The sequence below is a fragment of the Agelaius tricolor genome, unplaced genomic scaffold (assembly GCF_023055355.1).
Source record: "Agelaius tricolor isolate 1412-34295 unplaced genomic scaffold, bAgeTri1.0.p SCAF_17, whole genome shotgun sequence".
NCBI classification, from domain to species: Eukaryota; Metazoa; Chordata; class Aves; order Passeriformes; family Icteridae; genus Agelaius; species Agelaius tricolor.
In genome coordinates, this window is record NW_027269277.1 from 17200771 (window position 1) to 17216431 (window position 15661).

The following is a 15661-nucleotide window of genomic DNA, read 5'->3' on the forward strand; positions in this document are numbered from 1 at the left end:
CACACCCCGAGAGCCGTCCCTGCGCTTACCGAGGAGGCTCTGCGCGGCCCTGGCCACCGGGAACATGATGAGAGCCGAGCGCGTACCCTTGACGCCGGTGAAGAACAAAATGGTCGCGGCGGAAGTGGCGGCGCGGCGGGGGCCTGTGGGTAACGCCGGGCTCCTCCTCACTGCGGCGGAGCTCCGCGGCCGGGCTGGGCCGAGCCGAGCTGAGCTGGCCGTTCCCTGGCTGCTCTCCGGCACCTCCTGGGTACAGACGGGGTCTCTGTGATGAGGCAGGAGACGCAGAGAAACGAGTAGCGGCAGTGATGACAGTGTTAACTCTGTCCCAGAAACGGCTGCATTCGCAGTGTCAGGATGGCCGAGTGGTCTAAGGCGCCAGACTCAAGGCGTTCCGCGCCTTCCCGCGGCGGGGTTGGGTATTCTGGTCTCCGTATGGAGGCGTGGGTTCGAATCCCACTTCTGACACCACTTTTTTTTTCCCCCCTCGCTGTGTGGGTAAATTTAAATTTGCGAAAGCGCCAAGTTGAAAAAAAATCTGGGATTTCCGTGCAAACAGAAATCAGAAATAATTTAAAAATAAAACCCGAAGCGTGATGTGAAATACAAAGCTGTGTTTCGTGTTCAGTACATACAGGCAGCTTGTGTGTTTGTGATTGTGATCTGTGGAAACCGACCATAGGACAGTTATAAAGACGAATTCTAATAAATACCTGAGGAGGTAAAGCATAGAAGAAGGCCTTTGAACCTATCCTTTGTTCGCAATTAACCTTTATAAGTCTTAAGTTGATTTAGGAGCATTTGAATTAAAGCTTTAAGGATGTTGCTTTTTGACAGGAACTTTCTGCTTGTAGTTAAGCCTTAAAGAGTTTTGCAATAATAACCTTTTGAAGTATAATTTTAAAATATTGCTTGTAGTAAGGATCTTCGAAACTATAGCTTTAGAATATATATCTAAAGGAAACATGCTTATGTCATGCCTCAACAAAACAGTGAAAAGCAGCTTGAGAAAGGAAGATGAACATCAACTCAAGGGTTAATAGTTTCAACCAAGGGAAGCTGGACATCACTGTTGTGAGATTTAAAGTCCTTGCAATCAAAAGGTGGACCCACATCTGGAATCTGGACCTCACCAGATGGGAGACTTCTTCCTTCTTTCAGAAACCGGACCCCCACCATCTGGGGATGCTCCTTTTCTGATACATCCTGAGAAAACGAAATCACAATAGTGTATAGAATTGTGACGTAAAAATTGGGAATAGAAACTGCTGATGAGTAAAAATTGGGAATAGAAACTGCTGAGAAAGCTGATGGGTACCCCTGTAAATACCTGTAAGCCCCAACTATGGGTGTGCAGTTGGAGGGAAAACTTCCCCCACTGTACCCAGCAGTGCTGTATTGCTCATACTTTACCAGATTAATTAATGAATTGATTGCTGCTTCAATATTGGCCTAGTCAAGCTTCTCATTTATAACAGTGAGTAAATCCTCATCCCTCCCTGGGGATTCTGCATCAGAGCTTTAACCCAGCACACACCCACTGAGGCATTTCCCTGTGCATTTGGATTTTAACAATATTTGTAACACAGAACCCAGCAATTTATAGTGGGTGTGTATAACATGAAGCATGTATCTGAGGCAAGAGGGAGAACTTCATTACACTGAGGATGGCAGAGCACTGGAACAGCTGCCTAGGCAAGGTGTGGAATCCCCCTCTTTGGAGACACTCAAAACCCATCTGCAAGCAGTTGTGTTGTTTCAAAATGTGTCTTTTTTAAGAAAGGATGTTCTTTGATGATCTTTGATGATCTTTGTGTACTTTCTAGCCTAATCAACAAGGAAGAAGATTTAATCCATGAAACAGCAGGTATCAAGCTCTAAGTGATGTCCAGATGTTGGGAAAAAAATTCTTTTTGGTAGAACTACCTTGTTAAGGTTTAGGGCTTGACATGTTTCAATTATCTCAGGCTTAGGGGGAGTTTAACAAAGCTCGGGAAGGAGAAGGTGCCACTGATTGCAGACACAAAGAATGCAGAATTTATGGCCCACAAGGACATTTTGCAGCACTCCCATGATAAGGAAGACACTAACAAAACCAACACAGCAACTGGGCTGAAATCAATTCTAACTGGTGAAAGGGAATTCCAGCAGAGGCAGATCACGACCACCAACCCACCGACCAAAAGAAGAAAAAGTCACACTAGTGAGTATGGGAAGCAAAGAGAAGCATTGACCAACAGAAGATAGAATACTAATTAATAAGAGAACCACATTACTTGTACCCAGTGAACACAAAGTCCTCCATTTGTTAAAACCTATAACAGCAAAAAGTTTTGAGAGTTGGCGTGCTTGATTTGTGGAACACCACTGAGCACTCAAGGAGAGCACAACTCTGATATAAATCAATCTCTCTCTGAGTGTGTAATTATTGGCTTGTTGCATACCGGGTAGCGAATTCGGAATCTTAGCGGGCAACACTGTGTCACCTGCCAGGAGCCCCTGTCTCGGGTGAGCTGCAGAGGTGCCTTCGAGCCGCAGGACTCTCTGATGCGGCTCTGATGCGTCTCAGGGACCCCCACAGCTGCCATCGCCGCCTGGGCTCCCGCCACACTTTCCCCCGTCAGGGCCCGCTCCGCCCCTCCCTCAGGGCTCGCCCCACCCACCCCTCGGGGCTCCACCAATGGCACGGCTCCAGCTCGCCGCGCTCCCACAGGCTCAGCCAATCGGAGGCCAGCAGGGACTCTGGAGCCGGCGCCTCCACCAATCGGCGTCTGGTGGGCGGGGCCTCGCAGCCGGGGGGCGGGGCGGGCGAAGCGGGGTGGCCATGGCGGCGCTGCCGGTGCCGCTGCTGGCGCTGGTGCTGCTGTTGCTGGCGGGATGTGGCGGGCCCGGCGCCGCGGGGCAGAGGCGGAAGGAGGTGAGACTCGCCCGGAGCCCCCGCGCTGCTCCGGGACGGGTTGTCGCTGAGCGGGATGAGGGCAGGACCGGCCAGGGCCCGGCGGGGTGGCCGGGCCTCACCTCACCCCGGGTCCCCGCCCTGAGGTTCGGCCGGCTCTGAAGGGATCTCGCAGGGAGGGAAGGTCCTCGATTCCAGGTTCTTCATTCTTTTTAGGAGCACTGTACCAGTATTGTCTTCCTAGTGTATAGGATTTGCGGGGGGGAGAATGAGTGGTCTTTGGTTACAGTCGCTAAGGTGCAACTTAATTCCATGCCCTTGACCTGCAGGGTTTAGAAAAATCCTTCTATATAAATGTGTATACTTCTGTCAGTTGTAAGTCAGAGAATAATAATTTATTATTATTATTGTCGTGGAGAGATTCTTGGGGCTGTCCTGTGCGCGGTCAGGAGTTGGACTTTGATGCTCCTACTGGCTCCCTTCCAATTCAGGATATATATTATGATGATTTCCTCTAACATATTTATCTGAAGAGGGGTGTTGATGAGTAGAGAAGTGCTTTGTGATAAATGTAACATTTGTGAGTTTGTCAAACTATTGCCTCTTCTTATAATGTTATAGTATTGATTGTTTCCTTTTTAAGGAATGCTTTAGTGTTGAGCACTCCTGAGTTTTTCAAATATATTCTGAATTATGGTTCTTTTTTTCCACCAGTGCTGAAAATGAGAGGTTGAGATTGGTTCCATCTCTGGTGGAACAATTTTTGAAAGCTGAAACAGTTTGATGCTTAGTATAGCAGAAAGGCTGTGGAGGGGATGGAGGTGAAGAAATCCTACACACACCTAAAGAAATCCTACAGCTACTGTGAGGAGGGGCTGCTGAGCTCAGGGTCTTCACCAGCCTGGTCATGCTGAGTGCTTAAAGCTCTGTGTGTTACTGGGTGGTTGAAGTTAGTGAATTATGTGAACATGACTGTCAAAAGCTTCTCCAGCCTTGCAGAATCTTACTGAGGTATCACAGCACCTGCGTGGGGTTATGAAAAGCAGTGCAGATATTTGTTGCATCGAATCTAAAACCTTCTAAGACCGTACTGTGAGAATTGGAAAATAAAAAAACAACCCAACAATTGCTCTGCCTTGATTTTCAGATGGTGTTGTCAGAAAAAGTGAACCAGCTGATGGAGTGGGCCAGCAAGAGATCCGTGATCAGAATGAACGGGGACAAATTCCGGCGCCTCGTGAAGGCCCCTCCCAGGAACTACTCAGTGATTGTGATGTTCACTGCCCTTCAGCCTCACAGGCAGTGTGTTGTGTGCAAGTATGAGCTCCTTTAGTCCTAAATTAGAACTTGAAAGTCACCTGATGCTTTGTAGGACTCTAAATGTAAGGACAGGCTTGCACTTTGACACAGGTGGGAGGAATAAACATGGGCAAGTTACAGTAGGATTGGCTTTGCAATTTAGAGTGTGGGAATATGTGTGTAATATGTTTGTGAGGAAACATAATCCTCTGATTTATCTCCCTCCTAATATAATCCCTGCTTTGCAGAAACAATGTATACTCTGGTGAAAGACACAGTGAAAGCTCAACTTTTCAGGCATAAACTGCTGAAGAAATATTTGTAGAATTATTGCTGGCCATGGAGCTTAAATGTTGTTCTTAATTAATATATTGCTTGGCAGTTATTTACAATTCCAGTATCCTGGATCCTTAACCATATTAGAGCTTTTATGTATTAATCTGGAGGTGGCAGAGGTCTGTAAGGGTGATTTTTATACCTTGAAATTATTGGTTTCCCACCCTCTGACTTGGAAGAAAGGGCACAGCTGGCCACATTTGGGTGCTCTGTGGACTGGCAAGTCATGAACAGCTGAGTTCCAGTTCACCTTTCAGTTAGAAATTGCCTCAGCTTGTGTTTGTAGACTCAACAAATCTTGCCCTTCCATTTAAAAAAGCAGGTGCCAAATGCTTCCCCTGATGGTAGATGAGTGTCTGTCCTTAAATGATTTCATTAACACTTAAACTTTCTTTTGAACCCTAGAATATTAATGGGGTGGGTGTGGGAGGCACCCATGGATGGGGTGGGCTGCTTTACAACTTGCCCCACAAACCCATGACACAGCCTCTCTCACTTGCTGTGCTTTCCAGGCAAGCTGATGAGGAATACCAGATCCTGGCAAACTCCTGGAGGTATTCCAGTGCATTTACCAACAAGATTTTTTTTGCTATGGTAGATTTTGACGAAGGCTCGGACGTCTTTCAGATGGTAATGTCTTTTTCTGTTTTTAGTTTGGGTTTTGGGAAAGAAAGTAAAAATGTTAAATAATTTAGTGTAACAGTGAACAAAGGAATGAAAAGTTAAAAGCTGTCACTCTTGAAAGAAAGATGGCCTGAGCATGTTGGTAAGAATATTAACAGAACTGACAGATGTGGAATAGGTATAAGGAGCAAATTGGTTTCTTTGACTTTTTTCCCTGGGTTTGTCTCCTGTAATAACTTATGGTGTAATTCTTAATGGAATTCTTCTGTGGTAAGTGAAGAGGTAAGATAGAAGGCACTGATGTCCTTAGGAGCAGCTATTACAATTTTTAGATTACTAGAGAATGATAAATTAGGCTTTTGGTATTTCTTTTCAAGTACCCAGCCATTTTTCTCTTCTATTATCATTGTGTGACCACATTTTTTTTGTTCTCCAGTTGTGAGAACATTCCGTGTCCACTTGGAATTGTAGGTGACATTAATAGTTCATTACAGTCTTGCAGATGTTAACTTTTTTTTTTTTTAAGAGGTACTAATCTCTATTTAACAGCCACACAGTTTAGGCAGTGATACTTTATTAAATGGAAGCTTTTGAACTGGAAAGTTGAAGAGAGGTGCCTTTTTATTACTCTTGTTAATTTTCTCCTTAGTGTTACATTAAAAATGCATTCATCAAGCTATGGCCTTCCTAGAACGCCATATTTTAGAATCATATATTGTTATTTTGCAGGTTTCTCTATCAAAAGTAGTATTTGGAGAAGAAGCAGATTCAAAAAACGTGCATGAAATACAGAAATGCAAGCTGTGTGCTGCCTACTGTTTTTCTTTAAAAGTCACAGCCATTAAATCCAAGAGCTAACTTTTCTGATTCAGTAACAACATTGCAAGCCAGAAATGGCGTAGAATTGTGTCACTAAATAATCCTTTCCTCTGTGAACTCTCTCCCTGCAGCTGAACATGAACTCTGCCCCCACTTTCATTAACTTCCCTGCCAAGGGGAAGCCCAAGCGAGGGGACACCTACGAGCTGCAGGTGCGCGGCTTCGCGGCGGAGCAGCTGGCACGCTGGGTGGCCGACAGGACAGACGTGCATGTGAGTGCAGACACCTGGGCAGGGCCAGGGCCCCCTTGGGTGTGCGGGGCCAGGGCCCCCCTTGGGTGTGCGGGGCCAGGGCCCCCTTCCCTCAGTGCCCCCTTGGGCGTGTGGGGCCAGGGCCCCCCTTGGGTGTGCGGGGCCAGGGCCCCCTTCCCTCAGCACCTCATGTGCGGGGCCAGGGCCCCTTCCCTCAGCACCGCCTGTGCAGGGCCAGGGCCCCCCTTCCCTCAGCACCCCCTTCCCTGTGCAGGGCCAGGACCCCTTCCCTCAGCACCTCATGTGCAAAGCCAGCACCCCCTTCCCTCAGCACCCTCTGTGCAGGGCCAGGACCCCTTCCCTCAGCACCCTCTGTGCAGGGCCAGGACCCCTTCCCTCAGCACCCCCTGTGCAGGGCCAGGACCCCCTTCCCTCAGCACCCCATGTGCAAAGTCAGCACCCCCTTCCCTCAGCATCGCCTGTGCAGGGCCAGGACCCCCTTCCCTCAGCACTCCCTGTGCAGGGCCAGGACCCCTTCCCTCAGCACCCCCTGTGCAGGGCCAGGGCCCCTTCCCTCAGCACCCCCTGTGCAGGGCCAGGACCCCTTCCCTCAGCACTCCCTGTGCAGGGCCAGGACCCCTTCCCTCAGCACTCCCTGTGCAGGGCCAGGACCCCTTCCCTCAGCATCGCCTGTGCAGGGCCAGGACCCCTTCCCTCAGCATCGCCTGTGCAGGGCCAGGACCCCCTTCCCTCAGCACTCCCTGTGCAGGGCCAGGACCCCTTCCCTCAGCACTGCCTGTGCAGGGCCAGGGCCCCTTCCCTCAGCACCCCCTGTGCAGGGCCAGGACCCCTTCCCTCAGCACCCCCTGTGCAGGGCCAGGACCCCTTCCCTCAGCACCCCCTTCCCTGTGTGGGGCCAGCACCCCCTTCCCTCAGCACCCCCTTCCCTCAGCACCCCCTTCCCTGTGTGGGGCCAGCGCCCCCTTCCCTGTGTGGGGCCAGCACCCCCTTCCCTGTGTGGGGCCAGCACCCCCTTCCCTGTGTGGGGCCAGCACCCCCTTCCCTCAGCACCCCCTTCCCTCAGCACCCCCTGTGCAGGGCCAGGACCCCTTCCCTCAGCACCCCCTGTGCAAAGCCAGCACCCCATTCCCTCAGCACCCCCTTCCCTCAGCACCCCCTGTGCAGGGCCAGCTGAGGATCATCACTTGTGCTCTGTGCCTCCTGAGCTGCTCTAAAGAGCTCATCTACAAAATCTAGTTCAGACTCACGACTGCATCTTTGAATTTCCTTGCAGTCTCTGTGCTGGTACTTTGTGTAATGCTGTATTTGAGAAGATGGTAACAGTCATGTCCTTCCTTCTCGCTCTCTGTTCCTGTGGAAGAAAAACAATCTCTAAATTATTGAAGAGGGTAAAGTTGTGTAAAACTGAAGTTACAGTATTGGTGGAAGAAGCATTGCTTACATCCCAAGTTGGATTTATTACCTAGAAAACCTGTGTGCTGTAGTTTTTCCACTCAATGTGTTGTGGGTTTTTTCAGCAGGAGTGCAGGTATCATGTCTAATCCTACTGAGAGAAAATAATTCCCCTGTCCTCTGTTCAGATCCGTGTGATAAGGCCACCAAACTATGCTGGACCCTTGATGCTGGGGTTGCTGCTGGCTGTCATTGGAGGCCTCGTGTATTTGAGGGGCAGCAATCTGGATTTTCTCTACAACAAAACTGGCTGGGCCTTTGCTGCTCTGGTGAGTCACCATGACTTTTGTTTCCCTGTAACACTGACTTTTGTAGCAGTTCAAGTTTTCAAAAGCTTCTGTACTCCAAAATTCTTAAAAGTGGTAGAGGAAGAGGAAAATGAGGTATGGTTAGTTTTGCTTTCTCATAGATTGATAAAATTATATGATCTTAAGTCCCTTCAGCTCACTGAATGCTTGATTAGATGCCTTTTGCACAAAGATAAAGTGGGACAATCCTTAGCCTGTGTTCCAAACCAGTACATTTTGGTATGAAGTGAAAAGATATCAGGTTAAATTAAAAATAAAAAGAGAATCCTTATTAAACAGCATTTCTTCTTTTCTTTTCAGTGTTTTGTGTTAGCAATGACATCAGGCCAGATGTGGAACCACATCAGAGGCCCCCCCTATGCTCATAAGAATCCCCATACAGGACAAGTGGTGAGTGTGGCCTTCACTTTCTTGTCTGCATTTCTGTTGAATTTCTGCAGAATAAGGCTGATACTAACAGACAAACCAGAGTGCAAATTCTGCCTTTGGCCTCTCTCTTTGTGAGTGAGACCAACCTCTCCTTCAGTGAGCAAGGCAGATCAACGTGTCTTGCACGTGTGTGGTGTCTCCAGTGGTGAAGGGATGTGATAGTTCTAAATTGCTTACAGCACAATAAAGGTATTTTTAGGTTCAGTCTTAGATGCTAAAATTGCTGAACCTGGCAATTATGTTTTAACCTGGTCTTGTTAACACACACTCATCTAATGACTTCCATGTAAAACCATCTCAAGATTCTTGAGGTAAATGAATATCTAGTGACCTCAGATGTCACTTTCTTGGGAAGAATTTCTTTAATATTATTTGAAATATGCTGCTCTGTTCATAACATAGAGTGAGATGCATTGTGAAAGTAGTCACAGTGTTCTGAGAGCATTGCATCTGCTCAGGTGCTTACACATCACATACTGGCTTTTCTCATGTTTTTACTCAGGGAATTAATTTGATGAAATGTCCTTTTGTGCCTGGTTAGATGGGTCAGGCCCTTTGTATTCTTCTGTAGAAAATGGATGCAACTTTTTTTTCCAACTTAGATATGACATCATAGCCATAATAGGGTGTCCCATAGGGATTAAAAAATGTATTTTTTCATAAATTTCAATTTTTCTGTTAACCCAGAAGTGAAAAAGATTCCAGATGCTTGGTTCTGGAGCCAGGTGAGTCAGGTTCACACACAGATTGAGGGGATTGCCCCTAAGCTGAGCAGCAGTGTACTCAACCTAAGAATCTCAGTCAGGGAATGGATCAGATTTGGATCCCATTAGGATGCAGGAGGACCTAATCTTGTGGTGTTTTGCTCAGCTGGACTGAGAACCTGGACCACAAAGGTTGTAGCTGCACTTGAACTTGCTGTAATCTGAATGAGGCTGATTGGGCAGGGTAATAGAAGAAGGATCTTTGCTTCTGTTGCAGCTCCCCCAAAAATCAGTGCTCAACAGCTGAAATTGTTCATGCTCCAACTTCAGCTCTCTCCTGAAAAAAAAAAAACAATGCAAAGCCCAGTTCCAGCTCTGTAGCTGTTGTTAATCATGTCAAAGCTGTCTCCAGTCTTTTCTAAATTGAATTACTCTTTGTCTCTTACAGAATTATATCCATGGAAGCAGCCAAGCCCAGTTTGTGGCAGAAACACATATAGTTCTGCTCTTCAGTATCCTTCCTGGGAGAGGCTTGTGGTTTGTGACAGATTTTTGGTCAGCAAATGCTGCTGCCTTTTCTGTGGTGCTTTGTCATGGCTTTAATTGCCACCTAACACTGCTGCAGAAGCTTGTAAAACCTTTCTGCACTGCCAACTTGGCTTTTCCTGTGCCTCTGATCTTTAAGTTGAATGGAAAAATATTTACTGCTTCTCACCTTCTTGTGTAAGTGCCAGGCTGAATACATCACTAAAATTGTGTAGCTCTGTGGAATCAGAAGATTCTCCAGGATACTCCCTGTTCCTCTGTGCTTGTCTCTTTTCAATGTCACTTATTTCTTGCTTTGGAGCTGAATTCATTCCTCTATCACTGATCTTTTATTTCTTTGTTTACCCTTCTTATTATCTTACCATTTGTTCCTACTAATGATGCAGGATTTTGTCATGCTGTCAAGAAAGGCAAGTGAAAATTTTCAGATTGAGAGCTTTTGCTTTTCTCATTTGTACAAAAAATGCTTCTTTGGGGTACCTTAAAATTCGAAGTTCTGTTTTTCTATTCCCACATGTATGTTTTTGATCCACCATTTGTAACTTTGGTCATTTCTGGAGCTTTTCTTCTGTGTCTTGTTACCTGTATCAGCATTCCTTTATTTTTTATTCAGGACCTTATCTTGTATTTAATTTTTTAAATTTAAAACATGCACTTGGATGAAAACAACTGATCTTTTTCTATTACTGTATTTTTGATCCCCTTAGTCAAATTCAAAGTAGAAACTTTTTGTTGATATTTATTTGTGTTATTGCTATCCATCAGATCCAACCCACCCATTGCTGGAGACATTTTAAATGATTACATTTGGTGAGGTTTCTGTGGATTCAAGTCCCTTTCCTCCTGTGCTGAAGATGGGCTGTGTCTGAAATGGAAAGATCCCTGATGGTCCTGATGCAGTCCATGATAAGAATTTTTCATTTCAGGAGGACACTTGGGACTGGCCATTAGTAGTGAATGGAATGAAATCTTTGGGAATTCTCTCTTTCATTCCACTGGATTCACTCCTTTCCTTTGCAAGGATTCATTCTTGGCAAATATCGGGCCTTTTGTGTTGTCTGTGCTTCTTTAATTTTACAATCCTTATTTTTTAATTTGAAGAATTAGAAAAGAAATATTGCCACTTGAAAGACAGCCTTGGATGTTGGATTAAATACTGCATGTGTTTTATTCTCTTGGCTGAGTGAATGCAGAAGCTGAATTCTTTTGGGGATTTTCCAGTGGAGAACAGCAGTAGGAGTGGAGTAAGCTCTCTGAGAAGGAATGCTGCTACATTACAAGCTGAGATAATAAATGCATGTTCTTCATTTTGCCTGAAGACTTTCCAGTTTATATTTTAAGCTTTGCATTTCTTTTCTCTTAAAAGCTGATGTTATGAATGTCTTTCAGTTGTTCTTTTTTTCCCCCATAGTTACTGATTTGGCTGGGAAGTGTTTGGCTTTTGCAGTGAGTTTTAATGCCCAGGTATGGTGTGGGGGCTGAATTTAGGGGATTAGGAGTGTTGTTTTGAGTCTCTTGTATTTGTTGGTTACCCTTAAACAGCATTTGTAGATGGTGGAGTTACTTTAGGAATGGTCCTTCTCCACGAAGCTGCTACTTCTGACATGGATGTGGGGAAAAGGAAAAGTAAGTACTGAGAGTTTGCTCTCTGAGCATATCAGTGAGGGTGTTTGATACACCATTTAACAGAAATGCTTTTGCACTGGGGGCTTTTGTTCACTCCCCAGCTCTAAGCTGACAGAATCATTTGGATTTTTGACAGTTTTTGGAGTTGCTTAGCAAACTGCAGGATAAATCCTTTTGGCAGATGGAGAGAGATAAAGATGCTTTGCAGTGTTTTGCTAGTAGGGAGGATAAGGGACTTTTCCTCAAACCATTTATGAAAATTGGTGTTAATTTTGTATTTCTCAATGACACGAGTAGAGCCCTCATCTGACTAAATCTGTCAACATTGCAGAAGGCTTTGGAAACCTGAGTCACTGAGGTGTTTGCAGGGCAGCTGTCCCATCTCAGCCTCTCCCTGTGCATCTCTTGCAGTTATGTGCATTGCTGGCATTGGCTTGGTGGTGCTGTTCTTCAGCTGGCTGCTGTCTGTCTTCAGATCCAAGTACCACGGCTACCCCTACAGGTATGGCAGCCTGGGCCCTGCAGCCCTGCTCTCCTGGCTTTGGGGTGCAGCTGCACCACTGCTGCCTCATTTGGCAGGAAATACTCCTCTAAAAATGCTCCACTGCTTTCTCAGAGTAGTGATATTGGTTGATAAAGTCAGCAGAAATAAGAGCGTTTAATGGAGATCGTGATTCTTCAATCTATCGAAAGCAAAGATTGTGGAACTCTACATTTCACACCATTGCATGTTATGAAATACTTAAATTTTCAGAATGATATCTCAGCCAGTTTATACTGCCAACAAATGTATTTTTCTCTCTTCCATATTCATACATCTTCATTATTAATCCTTCTTTGTAAGAACAGGGAGGGTGCTTGATGCTTTAAAGCTTTCTTCATTTGGGGATTGCTTGTGTAAGGAATCCAGTACTGTTAGGTGACCACTTCTATGTCTGTCTGACTGGGACAGACACACACACACACACCTTAGGTGTGTTTTGTACCTTTTATGCATTTTGAAGCAATAAGTACCTGTTAAAGCACCAGTTTCTAATGATTTCACCATCTGCAATGAGCTGAATTTGTCTATAAAGCTAAACCCACTGACAGATATTATGCCTTCTCTATGAGAAATGTGTTCTCATTTAAAAATACCTAAATAATAAAACCTGATATTTTATGAAGGCTTTTCTCAAGAGTAAAAGACAGCTGAAATTACTCCCTGTTTAATAACTATCAACTTTTATTCTGGTTTCTGCAATGGTCTTAGGTACTCCTGCTGACTTTATTGAAGGGAAGATGTGGTTGTCTTTGGTTTTGAGTTATTAGAAACTCCTTTTTAAGTGATTTTTTTGTTTTTACAACTTTTGTTGTAGCAGCATCAGGCCCATTTCTCACTCTGATTTTCTTGGCATTTATAAAAGCTGAGTGGAATGTTGCACACCTTTCTTTCTTAGAAAATGAAGAAGAATGTTTGTTATTTTGCTCTTTGCAGTTTCCTAATGAGCTAAAGGATTCCAGTCTGGAACATCAGGAAGGTGGTGGCTCTGAACTTGGATGTGGTGGAATGAGGAGCTCAACGTGTGTGGTTTGTGCTACCTCTGCTTACACTGAGACAGTTGAACACTGAACCAAAGACAATGTAGTGCCTTAAATACAGCAAACAGTTTGCTCTGAAGGACACAGAGTTAAGATGCAATCTCTTTCATAAGCTTTACATCTTCTTAAGCAGCTCTACTTCTAGCAAAATTCAGAACATAATGCTTCAAACTGCATTTCCATGGACTAACTAGAAATGGTACTTTCAGGTCACTTGGATAATCTGTTTACCATGGGGTTTTTTTTCCCTTGAGTTATCACCTTATTTCCTGTTTGTGCATAGCAGGTGACAGCAGCTTCTCTGTCATGCCTTTTCATGGTTGAGGAAACAGCTTCATGTACCTGGAAATCTTTTCCTTTAGCCTGTGTGCAGCCCTTGGAGCATGCTCCAGGTTCCAGTGTGCAATGTGCAAATCCTAGAGCTGTGTCTCATTTTTGAGAAGAGTTCTCAACTGCTGTATGATGCAAGAGGTTGTTTCACACATGAAGGGGGAGTTTTCACCATGTTGAACAGTTATTAATTAGTTAAATCTTTCTTTGCCAAATGCTGAAACTGCAATGTTTAAGTTGTAAACTTTGACTCAAAGCTGAAAAAAGAATTCTTAGACTGGCCAACACTCACTCTCTTAAAAATATGAACCAAAAGTACAAATGTAACTATCTATGTGTTGCATGAATTCAGAGTTGCTACATGGCCTCCAGATTACTGCCTAGAGCCCTGGCAAACCAACAGATGCCAGATTTCTGGTCACCATGTGAGTTCTTGCATTCTCCACTTGTTTTCTCCACATTTTTATCCTTTGGGCAGAGGTGGCTGCTCCCAGGACAAGCTCTGTTATCCCAGGACACATTTGATAGCCTTACAATTGAATGCATGTGCTGCTTGCTCTCCCCTTTTGTTCTCTCACCTCACAAAGATCCTTTGCCTTAAGAATTCTTGAGTGGAAGCCATTGTGCCTCAGCAAAAACTGTTGTGCAATTCAGCAGTTGTACTGCAGGAAATCTTTGCAGCCTGATTCAGTAACACTTCCTTCCGTGGGCTCTGCTGGCCTTAGAGGTTCATAGGCAGGGAGACTTTTGTCTCCTGCTTCTGCCTCTCCTCTCTCAAAGGGTTACAGAATCTGGATGTTTGAAATTGGATCTCAGAAGGGATTGTATCACTCCAAGCAGAATGTTATTCTTATGCAGTTTTGCTGAATTAATACACATCTCAAGTGCCTTAACGTTGCTAATTTTGTTGTTTGATGTTTCAACTGCTGGAGATGCATTTTTTATGCCATACAGAACGACGAGCCTTAGTGGAATGGATAAATTGTGTGCCTGACTGGATTTTGGACAAGTTTCAATAAAACTTTTTAGTTTAATCCATGCTCCTGTGTCTTTTGAACCTTGACATAAAACAAGCCAACCTCTTTTCTTCCACTATTGTTTCAGCATGTTAATCACAGCCTGTCTGTATAGAGAGAGTAACCTGAATATGGGTGAGTAGACTGGATTAGTAGCCTCTGTGTTTATGTGCAGAATTACATCCCAGAATGTCAGCACTAGAGAGATGCTCATGTAGCCAGCTGATAGTACAAAGATTACATGATTTTGGCTTGTCTTTGACAGCTGTCATGCTGTGAAAATCTTGGATTCCTGGAGTTCTAGACAGATCAACTCCTGGTGTTTCTGGAGGTGGATTCTTGTTAGCATTGTAAATTTGCCTGGAACAACTCAGCACTGCTGTGGCTTGTTTTCCTGCCCAGCTGGTAAAATGCTTCCCATAAACTTTTTCACTTATAATTTATTCTGTCCTTCTGAAACCATCCAGTTCCATATTGCCTAAGTTTAAACAGTCACACCTCCTGCAGGTGAATGCTGAATTCATGTTCACCTTCCACTTGAGGTGGCCACAATGTTGAGAATTTGGGATTTTCCTCTTTGTTTCCCCATGCTGAGATGAAAATAATGCTCTTTTTTTACAGCAGTTTTTCTGCTCTCTGGGCTGAAACTGAAGTGCAAGGAGGAGGAAACAGGTGTGGTAGTGGAGCAGAAGGTGGAGTGCTTGCAAGGAGCAGTGGCAGCTTTAGAGAGGATGAATTCTGACAAGGTTTGACTTGTGCAGCAGTTGGCTCTGGTTGGTACCCAGGGTGATCCTTGGTGCCAGGGGCACTGGCACCTCACTGCCTGGTTAATGCAGCACAGCTGGGGCCAGCAGAACAAAGGTGGCCAAGGCAACACATTCAGGATGTTCTGTGGGGAAACTGGGAACTGCTGAGGACATCTCCTTTAGAAAGGGAATCATTAAATAGCTCAGGAGTGCCCTGAAAGCTCACTGTGAGAGAACACTTGTGATCAAGGGAGGAAATTGAGTATTCTGCAGCTGAAAATGGACTCTGTGGTTTTGGTAATGGGGCTGGCCTCAGTGAATGCTGCTTTTTTGCTGCTTTTCAGAAGGAGCTGTGGTGTATTGAGAAGATATTTTGGAATAATGGCTAGAAATAATTTAGGGAGCTCTCTGCACTAAGAGCAAGGCAAGATAGTAAATTTAAATGGATTAACCTGTGTAATGGTTTGCATTATGTACAATTACTGGATGTTCCTGCCTTCTGACCATTCCAGTGTTCAGCACAGAATGTGATTTTCATGAGGCCCTGGCACAGGGTACCCAGAGCAGCTGGGGCTGCCCCTGGATCCCTGGAAGTGTCCAAGGCCAGGTTGGACAGGGCTTGGAGCAGCCTGGGACAGTGGAAGGTGTCCCTGCCATGGCAGGGATGAGCTTTAATG

The 15661-nt window shown here is 45.1% G+C and overlaps 1 protein-coding gene and 1 non-coding gene across 2 annotated transcripts; both read left to right on the plus strand.

Moving 5' to 3' along the window:
• The first annotated feature begins 351 nt into the window (after positions 1-351).
• TRNAL-CAA (transfer RNA leucine (anticodon CAA)) lies at positions 352-468 on the plus strand. The gene is made up of 2 exons: positions 352-389; positions 423-468. It is a non-coding gene; the product is annotated as a tRNA-Leu (tRNA).
• Positions 469-2665: 2197 nt separating this feature from the next.
• Positions 2666-14256, plus strand: MAGT1 (magnesium transporter 1). Its single transcript, XM_071442719.1, is given in 12 exon segments — positions 2666-2713; positions 2715-2793; positions 2796-2917; positions 4044-4213; positions 5044-5161; positions 6106-6246; positions 7827-7967; positions 8307-8396; positions 9588-9651; positions 11237-11311; positions 11723-11813; positions 12789-14256. Coding segments are annotated over 12 exon segments (1140 nt in total). The 5' UTR covers positions 2666-2680; the 3' UTR covers positions 12805-14256.
• The last annotated feature ends 1405 nt before the right edge of the window (positions 14257-15661 follow it).